At 32.6% G+C, this 18,790-nt stretch overlaps 1 protein-coding gene across 1 annotated transcript; it reads right to left on the reverse strand.

Moving 5' to 3' along the window:
• Nucleotides 1–17,073: 17,073 nt before the first annotated feature.
• LOC134281634 (olfactory receptor 1E16-like) lies at nt 17,074–18,525 on the reverse strand. The gene has a single exon (XM_062764067.1). It carries the CDS (start codon nt 18,516–18,518, stop codon nt 17,484–17,486), a length of 1,035 nt encoding a protein of 344 aa, XP_062620051.1. The 5' UTR covers nt 18,519–18,525; the 3' UTR covers nt 17,074–17,483.
• Between the last annotated feature and the right edge of the window lie 265 nt (nt 18,526–18,790).

Consider the following 18,790-nt stretch of genomic DNA (forward strand, 5'->3'; position numbering starts at 1 on the left):
TTCTAAACACATTGGGTTGCGTCACCCATTATCATACATGTATTTTGTATTTTTATATTAACCAGCACTCGGCACATTGTATAAATTCCAACTGATAAAACTATGACCAAAGGTTATGAACTGGCAAAGCACATGCTAATGGAGCAGTGTGGTGTGTATCTCAATTGAAATAATTCATTTTGTGTTTTAATTGTATTATATTTCATGAAGTTAACAGGACCAATGACAGTCGGTAAGTACAAGTTTAAGTACCATCATTTGGAGTAAAATAAACCAAAATACAAATGATTATATTAAATTTCAAAAAGGAAAAGTAAAAATAATCATAATTTACACAATGCATGAAAATTTCACATTGTGAAAGTTTCATGTTGACATGGCATTCAATATTACAGGTGCAGACCTATAAAGATGTCAATGTTATGTTAAAACATCGTTTGTTATGATAATTTAATATTTTCTACACGACTAGTTTGTCAACAATAACGTTGCGGCCACTGTAAATAACAAAGCAAATTCCAACAGAGGGGGGGGGGGGGTCACCTATTATCTAATTGACAACTCCCTATCCCTAAAATTACAATTGATATTGTATATTCCAAAAATATGAATTTTTTTTCCATTTAACTATATACATTTTTTACATGGCACATACATTCACTTACATACAATTTCATCCTTGTGAGAAACTTTTTTTATGTACCACCAGTTTTGACCTCTGTGATCTCTTTACCTTGGTTTAAGAGTTTTGTCCATTTTTACAGGAAAATACCTAACTTTAAACTTGGCCTAAATTTTGAACAGTTGGTGCCAAAGATTTCATGTTAACATGTGTATTCATTGCGAAATTTCAAAAGGTATAACTATTTACCTTGACCAATAATCTTTTAATCACTTTAAAAAAAACTTTAACTTTGGCAATAACTTTTGAACAGGAAGTACTAGGGATTTCTTATTTCACATGCGCATTCCTTGTGACAAGACTTTCAATTTGATAACAATTTGAATCCTTTGACTATGACCTTGGAGTTTGACTTACATTTAAGAAACTTCAACCTTCACCATAAGCTGTCAGACGGGGGCATCAGTGTTTCACGAACACATCTTCTCTTCATTATGTTTAAGTAGCGGTGTCTCTAAATGAGTGAAAATTTCCCATTCTCCATATGAGTGTCTCCATATGAGTGAAAATACCATTCTAAATATACCATTATTTATTTTTTACCTGACCCTGAAGTTTGACCTACTTTCGAAGAAATTAAATTGTTTGAAATTAAGCATTTTGAAAGTGAAAAAGCATTCATATTATACATGCATGTACATGTATGAATATTACCTGTGATAAGACCTTTCCTAACGTATTTGACCTTGACCTTGAAGTTTAACCTACTTTTCAATAATGTTGCATTTCCTTATAACTTTTGATTGATAAGAGATATGACTTTCACATTTGACATATACATTACTCGTAACAAGATGTCTCCCAGCATGCTATGAGTTTTTACCCCTTTACGTTGATGTTTTACCTAATTTTCAAAAAATTTAACTCTCCCAAAAGATGATTAGGCCACTATGTAAAATGTAGGAGGAGTTCAGGGAATAAGGGGCTTTTTACATAAAAAAAACGTTATTTTTGAACCCCCATTTGACCGCCCTGGGTAAAATAAAAATTCCAAAACCCCACTGCACATCTACATGACACCACCAACCATCTCCAAAAAGATGATTAGGATATTGTTTAAAATGTAGGAGGAGTTCTGGAAAGAAGGGGCTTTTTACACAAAAAAACATAATTTTTCGACCCCCATTTGACCCCACTCCACCCCAGGCAACATAAAAATTCCGAAACCTTATTTGACATTTAAATGACACCACCAACCATCCCCCAAAAGATGATTAGGTTACTGTGTAAAATGTAGAAGTTCGTGGAAGAAAAGTGTGACAGACGAACGGACGGACATGAGTAACAACAATATACCCGAACCTTCTTTAGAAAGTGCGGATATAACAAGTTTTATGACAAAAGTGACAACTTTTACTTTTTAATCGTCAAATTAAAATCCATCCCGATCATGACAAGGAGCATTCGAGGGGATGACTGGTTGGCAGGTGTTGGTCACTCCTCTATGGCACATGACTCCACTGATGATGTTTTAGAGATCCGTGTTCGCTTTGTTTGATGGACTTTCCAGCTTGAATACTCTTCGTTGTCTCCGTAGATTTCATTGTACCAGATTTAAACAATCAGTGCGAAATTGATTTAAAAAAAACACCTTTTTAAATTATGAGGAATTTAGCCGCTCAATAAGTAAACCCAGTTTATTAACATTTAATTACAGTGTATTATCTTTTTATCAAAGATTATTAAAGTGCAATTTAACAATTTGACTATGTTTATATAAAAGAAAATGCATGATTTTAACTGCAAATTCTAGAACATAAATAGATCTAAGAAAATCTGTTAACAAAACAAATTCTGTAAACATGGCATAAACACGGACCCATGGAAATTCCAGTGGGGAGATCTGGTGCTAAGGAGGAGTAACAAAAACATTTACATGTAAGCATCCCCTGTTGACCGCTCACTCTCGTTGTACGCTCTATATATTGACAACAAAAATCCATTGATGAATTCATCATTGAGTTGGCATATATCTAGACTTTCTTGAAGTGGTAAATAGGCAGCATTATTTTCTCTTTCAAAATGCGTTGCTATAGATATATATGATATTCTTGAATATTCAATGAGGATTTATTTTTAGAAGAATGATTTATTTTCCTTTTGTCTCTGTCTTTTTTATTATAATATCGTAGCGGCATCAAAGGTGCGCTGTTAGAAGAGAGAACTGAGTGTTTAAAAGTTCTAAAAATGGATTTTTACTATAAGTTGTAAAAACATTTAGAAATGTTAGTCGGTATCGGAATTATTAAATTCCTTATTCCAATTTTAAAGGGAAAGAAAAAACTGTGAAAATTGTCACTATAAAATAATAATTATTCAATTAGTAAAATGACATTTTTAACGGGTGAAAATGCTCTGAATCTTAATCTCTAATCATAACGTAAATTCTAAATCAGATTTGTAAAAGAGAGCAAAATTTTTGAGGTTAAATTATAGGTTGTTAACATCATTGCTTTGAAATACTATATTATTGAAAAGTTAAAACTTCTGTTAAAAATCAAACAACAAACAATGAAAACCACGGAAGCAGAAGTTATAGTTTAATTCTTTTGTGTACTCCAAAATACGGATATGTGTTACTTCAGTTTATAAGATATTTTACAGGAAAGCTAAATACTGGTACACTCTGTACACTTATAATTATATACACATCAATTGTGTGCTATCTATTCTCATAATAATTTGATACTTTTCCCCATAAACGTATTCTTTGTCCTGACAACGGTGGAAAATTATAATAATTCAACAATCTTTACTTGTTTTTGTTGCTTTCCATAACAAGCTACGTTTTTATATCGTATAAGTGAAATTTTTTGCGAGACGCAAAATCATTCCGCCCAAATTGATATGTACTCAACAAAAAAAGAAACGCATATTCAGAATAATATAAAAATCTTAGTTTTCAGTTTAAACCTTGTTTTATTTAAGCGATTTTAGAGCGTAATGTGATAATAATCAAACATGTCCTATGTTGCAAATTGAAAAGTCAAGTTGATGTCATTTTCATATCGCCCCTAAATTCAAGGGGCATAACAATATGTACTGTGCGACGTCTCAACGCTAGTGGGTTTCCAATGTACGGATGTCGTGGGGTAATACCATCTCCTCTCAGTCTCTTGCGAACAATTTATGCACTTTTATGCTGATTTTTTTCATCCAGCAATTGAAGCAGCAGTTTTTACAGCAAGTTCTGAATCGCACGAGATGCTGAAATTTTTGAGGTAAAATTAGGGTGTGGTTACCTGGGGACGGAAAGATTCTTTTTCCGAAAAAGTTAAAAACGGTTACAAAGCCCATTGATGTATTCTAAATGCAGTTGCAACTTCTTCTTGCGTAGCTCCGTTTAGCATCATCGTTAGCCTGGTTGTGTTCATCTTTGTTTCGGCGTGGCATTGCAGCATCAACACTGCAATCAAATCTTAAATATGGGTTTAATAGGAGTGTTAACTTAATTTATATATAATCCAAAATATCAACGAAAATAGACATCCGATTTAGAAGAAATCAGGTAAAACACTACTTTCATAAACACGTTTAATCAAGGGAGATAATTCAATACTTGGGTTTTAAAACCCCATGTTGTCCTTTAAATAGGTCACAGGTATCCAATGATATAAAAGATAGTTGTTCCAAGAACATTTTAAAAATTTCTTTGACGAGTAAAACAATATGCGTTTCTTTTTTTTTGTTGAGTATATATTTTTAGCGAGAGGTAATTTTAGAGATTTTATAATGTTTAGAAAGAAAACATTTACAATCGATGCGGTATAAATTGTATGCAGTGTTTAATTTTAGCGTCATCAAAACCTTCGCTGAAATTGAATCCTTTCTAAAAACTCTGCTAATACGGTTTTCAAATTTTATATTCAAAATTCAATTCGTTATCCTGCATTTTCTTGTTACACACCTTATACGATGCTATCAGCTGGATACGTTGTTTGTAAATTTCATTCCTGGCGAGGCGGAGCCGAATAATGTTAAGTTTTTGAAAAATACATGTATATATTATAGTTAATTGCGCATAACTTTCCTTGAATGTACTTTCATGGTTAAGAGAATGATAAATATATAATTTTTAACAAAAAAATTTAGAAAATACTAATGACATGCGCATTGCTTACATGGGTGTCAAAAGCTGTTGAAAATCTGTTTTGTCTGATTGAAGACTTTATGAGATATTGATTTTTAAATTAGAAGCACAGACTTTCAGTAAATATATGACTCCATGTTATAGGCATTCTGCTCGCTTTGTTACTTATCCCTTTTTTTCTTGAGTAACAGATCAAAGGACTTGGGCTTAACACATATATTTAATAAAATGATAAAAATTATTTTTGAGGTTTTCAATTTCATTATTCATTGACTGATTTTTTTCGTACAAATTATTTGTCTGGAATTTTCGCACTTAATTGTCTACAGGGTGTTCTATTACGGTGAGAGTAACCAGCCAACAGGGGATATTCACTCCTCCATGACACGTGATCCAACTTCAGATGATTTAAACGTCAGTTTACCCGTAGCCAAATTTGCATTGCTCCAAATGACTTTAATTGATCTTTTTAGCAGGTTAATTGTTATCTTCATACTTCGTGTTTTTTAAATCTGTTATCTTAACGGGTTGGGTAAGTATATCTTCATCTAATTGTCAGATATAAGAAAGAATTCTTGGATAATATACTACGAATTAGGTACGAATCATTCTTTCTAGTAATTTATTTTTTTTTTTATTTATTTTAGCATTTTGGGTTTTAGAATAATATATTTTCTTTTAATTTTCACAAAGTATAGTACTTTGTCATTCATACCATCGACGACTAACTATGCGTTTTTTTAAAACAGATAGATTAAGGATTTTTTTTCTTCATAATATCTGCGAATGCACAATTATTTCCCCTCTATATACCTATACCTTTACATTTCAATTGTGGCGGAGTCATATTTATTTAAAATAATTTTTTTTATCTTTATTGAATAACTTAGTGAGCCATAATTTACTATATGCCATATTTGATAGTAGTCTCCATTCATGAATTCTACTCACAAAATCTCATTGGCCAGTAAATTTGTACCCCCTTGTTTAACCGGTTTTTCTGCTATATATACTGAGGCATGGGCCCATCCCTGTCAGTGCGGGAAATTTAACTTACATATTACCAGCTGCCCGTTGTCACCACTTGAAAGGTAATTTTCTTAGTCTATTAAATTTTTGCATTTTATTTATTAAGTCCAAGTTATAAGCTCAAGTGTTTTTCATATTTTTGAGAGAAAGGTATTTTAAACTATGAAATTGACGTTTTTGGGCTTAGTAAACTTAAATTTTCTTATTTTTGAAGTGAATATGAAATAAAAGTATTTTGTCTCAGTGTCTATGTGTATTATGATATTGTATATATGTTTTTGTATTTGTAGATCTGCCATTGCTTTTTCATTTCCAAATAAATTTATTAAACTGAACCTGCGTTTTCCATTCCCGCTTGGTTACATTTGGCGTCGCCGGGAACTAAAGCAATGGCTAGTGGTGACAACGGAGAATTACATGTAATATTCCAACAACGTGAGTAGAACTTCAAATTCCATTACATCAATGAAACATCGTGGGAAAGGAATGTTTACTCGAGCGTAAACTACCCGTACTGATAGTGAATACCATTCTCGGCTGTTACAATGGCGAGTCATCCAACTGTAAAGTCGTTACAGAAAGAAATCAAAGGTCTGCAGAATCAACTTAGTGAAATGGGCTGGAAAACAAATTACGAACCAAAAGAACCAAAAACTGTTTATGTGCAGCGAGATCGCACTGTTCCGAAATTCACCGGCAATAACATGGATATAGAGGACTGGATAGAAAATGTTCAATATGCAGCACGTGGTATGACAAAGGAAGAAGGGGCGGATCTAATTTACCAAAATCTATCTGGAAATGCGCGAGACGAAATCAAGTATTTGTCAGGTGATGTACGAAAAGATCCTCTACATATGGTTAAAATTTTGCGGGATGTATTCGGTGATAGAGACAGTGCTATTAAATTACAGAAGAAATTTCTTGACAGAAAACAGAATGAAACTGAAACACTGCGTCAATATTCTTACGGTCTGATGCCCAGGTAGCACAAAACATTTTCAAAACATTTTATTGGTGTTGTAAAAAGGTTTTTTCGAAACATTTCAGACTAAACATTTTAAAAATATTTTTAAAACATTTCATCTTCTCGTTATAACATTTTAGAAACATATTGAAAATGTTTTCAAGAAGCTTATGATTAAATCCTTTTGGAACATTTTTCTAATATATTTTTAAGACGTTTTAAAATGTTTCAAAAGGTATGTTTAGCTTTCAAATAACAAAGATTTTTATATTACGTTTTAAAAACGTTCTAAAAACATGGAATGAAACATTCCTTTTCCATAAATCTGAAACATTGCATGAATACGTTCCTGAAACATTTGGAAGGAACGTTGTCAAAATGTTTTTGAAACATTCTTAATTCATTTAAGGGTATTTATAGCTTCCAAATATTAAAGATGTTATAAAACGTTTTAAAAACGTTCTAAAAACATGAAATGAAACATTCCTTTTCCATAAATCTGAAACATTGACGAATACGTTTCTGAAACATTTGGAAGGAACGTTGTCAAAATGTTTTTGAAACGTTTTTAATTCGTTTAATGGTATTTATAGCTTTCAAATATTAAAGATCTTATAAAACGTTATTAAAACGTTCTAAAAACATGAAATGAAACATTTTTTTTCTGTAAATCGGAAATATTGTATATACGTTTCTGAAACATTTGTAAGGAACATTTTAAAAACATTCTAAATATTGCTGTTAGTTAAAACATTCAATTCCGGATATTTTTCGTCCTAGGCAGTGAAAATGTTTATTTAAACATTAACTAAAATAATTATTTTCACTACAATTGAAAAATTTTAATTATAGTTTTTGTAACATTTTTTGGAACATTTTCAAAATGTTTCTGAAACATTTATGTAATTGCGGCACAATTTAATTCATATAGTAACTTTAAGAGTATGCTGTGAGAGTGATTTTAGAACATTCAACTTAATGTGTTTTCTTTTTTTAAAGACATCATTTTTCATTGCTGCTGTTATTTTCAAAATGTTCTTAAAACGTTCAAAAATGTATGATTGCGATTTTCCTAAAATTTAGTTTACAAAGAAAAAAAAGAGTACAGTAAAATTTGTCTAATCCGGACTCTGAGTACTCCGGATTTTTGCCCATTCCGTCTATAAATTTTAGTCCCATGCACTTCTTTAACAAATTCATTAGAAAAAATTCTGTGTAGTCCGGATACTGTCTATTCCGTATTCCGAACGGCCATACTGGTCCCAACTGCTCATAATTAACGGTAATCATTCCTCTAATCCGGCCACACATAATTACCTGAGTTACTTCAAAGCAATTAACACCTTTCCTGGTGGATGTGATAATCCGTGTTTACACTAGCATTAGTGCCATGAGACGAACTCAGTGAAATGCGGCGGTGACAGAGCCCGCTTGAAAAAATATTATAAGATTAAATTACAATTTAAAAAAAAAAACAACTTTGTTTTGACTCCATTTACCACATTATAACATAAACAAAAATATAAATGTACGCGATTTACAAATCAAAAATAATAATCGGGATCGAAAATCGAACGCATTTCAAAATGGCGCCACAACACTGTGGGGGAAGACGTAATTTTTTTTACATAAAAATTAAAAGTTCATTCCAATAATTAGCACATCGTAAATAATTGTGCATTACTGTTTATACATTGAATGAACTCTTTCATAAGTGAAACCCGGTCCGCTTGATATGTAGAAGGCCTATATTATGCGTGCCTGTAGATTTCGATTTAGATAACATTTCACCCGACTTTCAAACTTCGTGAACTAACAAGAAAATACATTAAGTCATGAGAGACTATTTAATAATTTCTAGACTCCAAAATGTTGATTGATTTCATCATTTAATTATATTTTATATTATGTGTATGAAGTACTTGTAAATAAACAACTAATTTTTTAAAAGTAATATTTTCCTGCATATTTCCTGCATTCCGGATTCTGTCTAAACCGGCCAAATTTTATGGAACCGGCGGTAGCCGGATTAGACAAATTATACTGTATATAGAAAGAAAAGGGTTGAAATGAGGAATTGTAGTAATTTTTTAATTGAAAGATTTTTGGTATTTTATAATGATTTCTAGTTTCGGCTTATTGATTAAACAGACATATATAAAGACCTTTGATTAAAACAAATCAAAAAATCAATAAATGAAAGGATAGGCAAACAAAAAAATTTAAAATATAAATAAATGTATAAAATCATAAGCATTTAATAAAACTCTTAATGTCTTTAAAAAATGTTCTTCATCAAATCTGTGATCCACTCCCAGAATTTTACTCTGAGGCATTAGATAGGGATTGGCACACTGGTCAGTTTCAGTGTCATGATAACCTATTATGCAATTCTCCCGCTGGGCAGCGCGTTACAGAGTATAGTGATTTGCTGCTTATCTAGGCCAAATTTTGAATTCTGGTAAACAAGATGTACGCGCTTACTCCGTGCCGATTTGAATGAGAAGACTTTGCACCCTATAAACCACAATAATTACCTCGGGATTTATTTACTTTGAATGGTAAGAATTATTCCTTTATCATAGACTTTATAAGATCATTTAAAAATGACTTTTATACTAACAGTGCATGAACAATAACTTTGTACAAATGTATGTAGCAATGACAAAGCGTTAAGGTTATCTACATGTATTTGATTTGAATATTTCATTCTTAAGGCAACAAAATTATATCCTTGATTCAAATCTTCGTTGTCTTTGTGAAATGATAATCATCAAACAATATGTTGATTTAAAAATGAAATTTCTTTACAGCATGGTGTTGGTTGCATCATCCGTATTTTCAAATTCCCACATTCAAAAGACCCGCCTTTGGTGAAGGCAAAGGTGTACGTAAATACTATTACTCTTCAATAATATTGTCATAGTAATTATTTTTCTGCTTTTTTCAATGCAAATGAGGAATGAACTTAAATTTGATATAATTATTCAAAATATTTTTTGTATATTTTCATTGATCATCTTAAGATACATTAGATGCAGTACGCTGATTTCCTTATCTTTACAGGTTGTGCTATTCTTTCCGATCCGAGGGGCATATTCCTTATCAACCTTTTCAGTGTATGTGATTCTAACTTGAATTCTTATAGATCCGCCGCTCTGTTCTACCTATACAGTGAACATTCTGTTCTTTTAAAATTCAGTGAATGGATTAGAAGCCGTTTTCACCCTTTAAAAACCCGGTGACTTGAAAGAAAATGAATTAAAACTTGTACCGAGAATGGAATTTAAATGTGATTATCATATTGAATATGGGTTTGTATTAAAGGTTCAAAAATTAAATATAATTGTTTTTTATTTCTTTTAAAATATGAATATATCATTATTTAATGAGAAAAAGTAAAATTTCAGGAAAAATACTTTGAAACCTCGACTTGAATGTTTCGAAAACGTTTTAAAAACCAATCAAATTAAACATGAATAAAACATTTTTGAAAATGTTTTTGTTACATTTTAAAACAATGTTATGATAACATTTGTTGAAATATTTTGTAAAATGTTTTTAAAACATTTAAAAAACCATACAAAATCACGTGATTAAAACATTGTTGAAAAATGTTTTTGTAACATTTTAGGAAAATGTTCCAGAAACATTTGCTGAAATATTTCACTAAAATGTTTTAAAGACGTTTAAAAAACCATACAAATTCACGTGATTAAAACATTATTGAAAATGTTTTTGCAACATTTTAAGAAAATGTTCTGACAACATTTTGCTGAAATATTTCACTAAAATGTTTTAAAAACGTTTAAAAAACCATACAAAATCACGTGATTAAAACATTTTTAAAAATGTTTTCGCAACATTTTGAAAATGTTTTAAAAACATTTTAAAAATGTTTTTGTGTTAGCTGGGTGGATATCATTAGAAGAATTACTCGGAAAGACTCGTCAGTTTTCGGAAACCAAGATAGAACATTGTGTGAACATTTTTCAGAAAATGTCAGAGACCAGTATCTACGGAAACATCTAAAACGTATTCTGCGCACGCAACCGGATATCACGTTTAGGGAACTTAGAGAAGAGGCTATACTCTGGTCAGAAGAAGATGAACATGGCGAAGTCTCGTTTCAAGAATCACTGGAGAAGAAATCAATTGAACAAAACCGGGAGTCCGAGAGTGAAAAGAAAACGGAAGTATCGACAGAAAAAATAACGAAGCAAACGGAAAGTGAAAGTGAAAAGAAAATCAAAGAACTTACCGACGCATTGAAGAAACAATCGTGTCAGATAGAAAATTTAACAAAAGTTGTCAATTCCAAACAAAAATACTACGACAACAACTGGTATTATTATGATCGACCACTTACCATGCTTACATGTTACCGATGCAAAAAGCAGGGACACAAAGCTAATGAATGCCCAACAAAACTGGATTCTACAAATTCTGAACAGGAAAACAAAAGCCCTTCGTAATGCCGAGTCCCGTTATAGAGGGGAGTGAAACGGACTCATGGAAAATGAACACACGTTTAGTTGGTAAATGTCCTTCAGTATTTGTGACAATGAATGGTGTTAGTGTTAATTGTTTAGTTGATACTGGATCATCAGTTTCTACAGTGACAGAATCATTTTATGAGAAACATCTGAAGTCAGCAACGAAATTAAATACAGACATTGTGTTTTCTTTGAAAGCATCTAACGGACTTTCCATACCGTTTATTGGATACATCGAGGTCAACATTGAGGTCATGGGTCAACAGTTACAGCAAGTGGGTGTGTTAGTTGTGAAAAATTCCGTTGATTTAGAAACACGTCAGCGTAAGGAAAACATTCCGGCCATTCGGGGAATGAACACGATTTCACTGTGTAAGAGTCTATTAGAAACGCAACACGGAGCAGAGTACACAGAAAAAGTTGAAGAAATTTCAGCAAATTACAAATTAAAAGAACAATTCAAAGCATGTGACAGAAATCTTAAACGTGATGTCATAGGATATGTTAAAGTCTGTGCAAAGTCTCCAGTACCCATTCCGGGAAAATCTGTTACTGTTATCAATGGTACAGCACCAAAGATGCCAAGACTGTATGAGGCCATGGTAGAACCGTTAACATCTACTCAGCATTTGTCATCAAACATTATCGTTGTCCGGACTCTTAGTAAAGTGAACCGTGGATTTCTATGCTTTCGTATCGCAAATATTGGTACTGACGATGTGTGGTTAGCACCCAGAACAAGAGTTGCCGTCCTTGTCAATGGCGATGTACTTGAAAATTCATCTAACATCGAATTCACTAGAAAAGGAAATACTGAAGAGATTTTTGTTCAACAAGAATTTATATGCAGTGAAACCACAGAAATTCAGAGGAAGTGACAAGTGATTTCAAAATTCCACCGGAAATAGAAAAGTTGAATTTAGATCCTGCACAGATGAAAGAAATTCGCAACCTTTTCTACCGAAATCAAGATGTATTCTCTCAAAATGATGATGACATAGGATATACTACAGCCATAAAACATACTATTCGGACAACAGACGATCAGCCTATAGTGCAACCTTACAGACGAATACCCCCATCACAATATGAGGAAGTGAAATCACATATTCGTAAATTGTTGAACAACAATATTATAAGGGAGAGTACTAGTCCATACGCATCACCGATTGTGTTAGTCAGAAAGAAAGATAATTCGCTCCGCTTATGTGTGGACTACCGTAAACTTAACAGCAAAACTCACAAAGATGCCTATCCACTACCCAGAGTAGAAGAATCATTTGATGCTCTATGCGGTGCGAAATTTTTCTCGACAATGGATCTTACCTGTGGCTATAACCAAGTAGCTGTCCATGAAGATGATATCGAAAAAACGGCATTCACAACGCCAATGGGTCTGTATGAATATCTTCGTATGCCGTTTGGTTTGTGCAACGCCCCTGCGACGTTTCAGAGGTTAATGCAACACTGCGTCAGGGATGAGATATTTAACATTTTACTTGTGTTTTTGGACGATATTATCGTCTATTCAGAAGACATTCCAGAACATTTGAAGCGATTAGAGACAGTGTTTAGAATCATCCGGAAACATGGATTAAAGTTGAAAATGTCAAAGTGCAATTTTTTTCAAAGTGAAGTTCGTTATCTCGGACATGTCATATCATCCGAGGAAATCAAAACTGACCCAGAAAAAATAAGTGCTGTGCAAAATTTTGTCATTTCTTGGATTAGCAGGATACTATAGACGTTTTGTGAAAGGATTTAGTAATATAGCATCGCCATTACACAAGTTGTCCCAGCAGTTTACACCTTATCCAAGGAAACCGTTTGGAAATAAATGGAATTCTCAGTGTGACGATGCGTTTACTACATTGAAAAAGCTTCTTGTGAGTTCTCCTATCTTAGGATATGCAGATTTCCAAAAGCCGTTTATTCTTGAAACAGACGCTAGTATGTTAGGATTAGGAGCCATTCTATCGGAAATCAAAGACGGAAAACAACATGTCATCGCCTATGCTAGCAGATCCTTGAGACCAAGTGAAAGGAACATGCAAAATTATAGTTCTCGAAAACTGGAATTACTATCATTAACCTTGGCAATAACAGAAAAATTCAAAGATTACTTATTGGGATCAAAATTCACAGTGTTCACTGATAACAACCCGTTGTGTCATCTTAACACATCAAAACTCAGTGCAATTGAACAACGCTGGATTTCAAAGTTGGCTATGTTTAACTTTGATGTGAAATTCCGACCAGGCCGCCATAACGAAAACGCAGATGCTCTTTCACGTATCAGTGATCCTGATGATTCATCGCGGCAAAGTGATTTAGAGATTCTACTAGAGAAGTTCTCCGATTCTACGAAACTACCCTCGGATCTACAGAAACAAAGTACCTCAAGTGTAATTGTGAATGAAGTTTACGACACTTTTCCATCTCTGAAACCAGATGAAATACAGTCTCTTCAGTCAGCTGATTCAAACTTAGCAACATTTCTGAAGATTTTCAATAAAGGATCTAAACCAACGAAAACAGAAATCAGAAAATTACCAAGATCTGTGATTACATTAGTAAGACAGTGGGATAAAATTGTAGTTGTGAAAGGAATTCTTTACAGAGTGGTAACAGATCCTACATTAGGAGATTTACAACAACTTATTCTTCCCAGATCATTACGTGAAAAAGTGTTATTCAGTTGTCATGACAACTTGGGCCATCAAGGGATAGAGCGCACATTTTCTGCTGTTCGTTCAAGATGTTATTGGCCTGGAATATTCAATTCTGTGAAGGATTATTGTAAGCGTTGTGAACGTTGTGTAATTTCCAAGATGCCTCAACCAGCTATACGCACTACAATGAGCCATCTCATCGCATCTATACCTCTGCAAATTCTAGCAATCGATTTTACTGTTTTGGAACCAGCGCATGGAAAAGAAAACGTTCTTGTGATGACTGATGTCTTTACAAAATTTACGGAAGCTGTTCCAACAAAGGACCAGAAAGCAGATACCGTTGCGAATGTTCTTTTAAACGAATGGTTTTTCAAGTATGGTGTTCCCGATCGTATTCATTCGGATCAAGGCCGAAATTTTGAAGCAAATATCATTGCTCAACTGTGTAGGATGTATGGAATTACACGATCTCGAACCACACCTTACCATCCAGAAGGAAACGCCCAGTGCGAAAGATTTAATAGAACCCTACACAACTTATTGAAGAGTCTTACACCTGACCGAAAGCGACATTGGCCAAAACATCTGCCCGAATTACTATTTTCCTACAACGCAACACAGAATTCAACAACCGGATACAGCCCGTTTTATCTTATGTTTGGACGTCATCCCAAGATACCCATCGATTTTCTACTTGGAGCTTTGGACAGTGACGATGATGATCAAATGACGACTGACGAATGGATCAAATCTCACCAGGACCGACTAAAGTATGCGTTCGACAAAGCAAGTGATCATACGTCTCTGATGGCCAAAAACAGGAAGTCGACCAACGACAGAAAAGCCTTTGACCCGGAATTGAATACTGATGACAAAGTGTACGTTCAAAACCGTCAAATCCGCGGCAGAAACAAAATTCAAGATTCATGGGACTCTACTGTGTATCGTGTTGTGAATATTTCAGGAAATGTCGTTAGTGTTGTGTCAGACGATGGCTGCCAGAAAACCTTAAACCGCCGTGATGTGACGAGATGTGTTTCCTAGATAACGCTATTACTTATGCAAAAACTTTTTGTTACTTTTGATGTTCATATGTATATTTTTCTGGAGAGTATGTGGCTATTATTGAAAAATGTATTTTGATAGAATATATATTTTTCATTTATCGAGACGCTAAATTTAAAGCTGGGGAGTATGTGGCGGAGTCATATTTATTTAAAATAATTTTTTTTATCTTTATTGAATAACTTAGTGAGCCATAATTTACTATATGCCATATTTGATAGTAGTCTCCATTCATGAATTCTACTCACAAAATCTCATTGGCCAGTAAATTTGTACCCCCTTGTTTAACCGGTTTTTCTGCTATATATACTGAGGCATGGGCCCATCCCTGTCAGTGCGGGAAATTTAACTTACATATTACCAGCTGCCCGTTGTCACCACTTGAAAGGTAATTTTCTTAGTCTATTAAATTTTTGCATTTTATTTATTAAGTCCAAGTTATAAGCTCAAGTGTTTTTCATATTTTTGAGAGAAAGGTATTTTAAACTATGAAATTGACGTTTTTGGGCTTAGTAAACTTAAATTTTCTTATTTTTTAAAGTGAATATGAAATAAAAGTATTTTGTCTCAGTGTCTATGTGTATTATGATATTGTATATATGTTTTTGTATTTGTAGATCTGCCATTGCTTTTTCATTTCCAAATAAATTTATTAAACTGAACCTGCGTTTTCCATTCCCGCTTGGTTACACAATGATTGACAAACTGTAGCGTGAGAATCTGTATTAGTCCAATTTTATGATTAGAAGTACATATAAGAACAATATAGTAGAAAGTATATTATTGTCTTATGGTAGAAATTTCCAAAAATGAAACAGTACGAAAGATTAAAACTTGGAAAAAATTATTATGAAATGCTTTACAATGAATGAGAACAATGCTAAATTGTTGAATGGTAAGTCTCTCTAAACAAAATGTGTACAAATTTGTGCCAAAATATATTGACAAATGTAATTTTAACCATTAAAGGAAGAAGAACATTTACAAATGTATTTTATCCGTTTTGACATAAGCAAAATGACATCATGGCAATATAAACATGTGATGTGAAATGCACATTGTTTTCTGAATATTTACATTTCAAATTTTAATAGAGCCCCATAAAACGCATGATAACAATACAGTAAAACAAATCTGTCACAGAAGTAATATTTCTAGATTACGAATTTGGTTACTGTTTATCAAATTCAACGATTGAAACTGAAATGGAGGCTACGAGAACTTATAATGAGATGTGTAAAAAATTAATTAAAGATTGTATGGTATTTATAGAAACTTCCATCCATTAAATGCCAGTAGAGCTAATTATTTACATTCATTGCGTCATCTTTTTTTCTAGGGTGCTAGCTCATTAGTTTCATTGTATCAGTGGCAATACAAGAAGTTTGAATAGTGAGGTTATTTTTACAACATATATAAGCTCTGTGTAATGTTTTCATTTCCGAAATTCTGTTTAGTTTCAGTCCCTATAATTTTAAGTTTTCATCTCCGACATTTTTCAGGTTGCGCTTTTCGGTAATGAAAGCAGGACTGAAGAAATCACTTAGAAAAAAATTGATTTTATGAATTAATAAGAATAATTTTTAATACATCAAATGTCTTTAATTCGGTTCAGTCATGAACATTTAACTCAGGGACATAAGTGGTGATGAAAAAGTTTAACGCTCATTGAACTATAACTAGACTTAATGCTACATGTACAGATGCAAAAACAATGTACACAAAATGCTTTTTTTTGTTTTTATTAATTTTTTTTCAAAAATAAGGTTTGAAATAATTTTTTTGAAAAACTTAAATTTAATCTACTTGGTAAACATATAAAATTGCCAGAGTGATACTTTTCAAATATTCCAGAAATAAACAAAAACAATAATGTCGGAAATAAAAACAACAATTGTTGGAAATGACATAGTTTATCCATTTTACATTGTTTTTTATTAAATATCTTGTACACGTAACTCACATGCTAATAGAGATTTTATAAGAGGTGGGCCATTCTAATCTATCACACGTAGAAAATTCTTAAATTTTTTAAGGCTCTCAAAATAAAAAAAAATTGATGTTAAAATAAATTTCATTAGATTGCCAACATATAACTGCTTAATGTATTACCGCTTTATTTTTAAAGTTCTTATTAACGAGCAAATCTCATGATATGACAATGAAGAGTTTGCATGTCTACTGTTTTACGAAACACGACAAAACTGAAAAAGAGAAAATCTATTTGGACAATTGTATCTTAAACGTGAAGTGCACTACTTGTTCATTGCAGCTATATGCCCAAACCAATGCTAGATCTTCTCATTCAAATAAGCACAAGACATTTATGTAGAATTTAAGGGAAAACAACCCCTCTTGCAATATTTTTTATTTCTAAATGGCACATGTAACCCGAGGATTTATTCACTAGAGCAGTTATACTCTCAAAATGCAATCTACAGCAATCTTAAAAAAACCCTATCAATATTACTACATGTATTTACGTGCGTTTCATTTGATTACGTTTTCTGCGTGAGCATAAAATTGAGGCAAAGAAAAGTATATAAGGATTACAGGAGTAGTTAAGATTACCAATGATAAAGAAGACGTCAGTTATATAAACAAAATAATTCATTGAAATTGTTTCAATATTTAACATGATTGAAGCAGACTTGAATACAATGTATGCAATTTGATAGCAGATAAAAACTAATAATATAATAAGAATTATTACATTCATTTTTCTGCTGACACTGGTAGGAATAGAAGATTTTCTAAGGGCTTTCATCTTCAAAATATGCAAAGTCAGGATTGCACAAATACATAACCCTGAATATGTTATTCTTATTAGAAGCATACTCAATGTTTTAATAGAGTCAACCATCAATGGTATTGATATCAATGCTGAAAACAGTGAACTAAAAACCCAAACCACTAAAGAACACCTTACGATAACTGCCGGCGTAAGTTGTATTTTACTCTGTAACGGATAGGCTATTAATAAATATCTAATTACAGAAAGGAGTACAATGTGTGTAACTGAACTATAGAAAATCGTCCCATATAAAATCCGCACAGTAATAAAGCCGTTATAACTTTGGGAGAAAATATAGTAAGGCAAGTTGGAAAATTTTAAAACAAACGTGAAGACGATAAAGAGAAGATCTGAAAATGCAATGCATCCAATGACGACGAATGTTGGTGTATGGAACTTTTTATCGTACAAAATTTTGAAGACGGTGACAACATTTCCCACGAGCCCCAGGAATCCAATAATCAATCCCAGTAGCACAATTGATTTATGAAACATTTCTGATGTGAGTTTACTACTACAGGAACCAAACAAAAAGAATTTGAATGAAACATCAGACTGGTTCTGTGTTTTGTTCCAGCTCTGCTCAGAAATTTCTTCTTCCGGCACGTAATGCCAAAATGAACTGATATCATTCTGTATCGTATCTTCGTAAAGTTTCAATGAATTCCATTCGGCAGCAATGGATGTGTTTCCCAAAAGCCTTCTTTCATCAGATGCCATCTGAAGTAAACTGTTAAAAAAGTCGTTTGTTTCAATGAAAGCGACTATTATTCACATATTAAATAAGACAGATTTTTTCCTTAATAATTAGTTTTAAAGAAAACACATTAAAATTTTTTTAACACTACCTCAACTTTAACAAAATTGGCACAATTTTATAAATAACCTTGATTCAACTTACCTTCTTATTTAATGGGTAACAAGTAAATCAAATTGTGAAGTGCCTTATTCTTACTTGCTGCGTATTTTGAGTGAATGTCAAAACCAGTGTA

Source organism: Saccostrea cucullata, unplaced genomic scaffold, assembly GCF_032062105.1.
Source record: "Saccostrea cucullata isolate Sc308-1 unplaced genomic scaffold, CSIRO_AGI_Scuc_v1 ctg7580, whole genome shotgun sequence".
Lineage (NCBI taxonomy): Eukaryota > Metazoa > Mollusca > Bivalvia > Ostreida > Ostreidae > Saccostrea > Saccostrea cuccullata.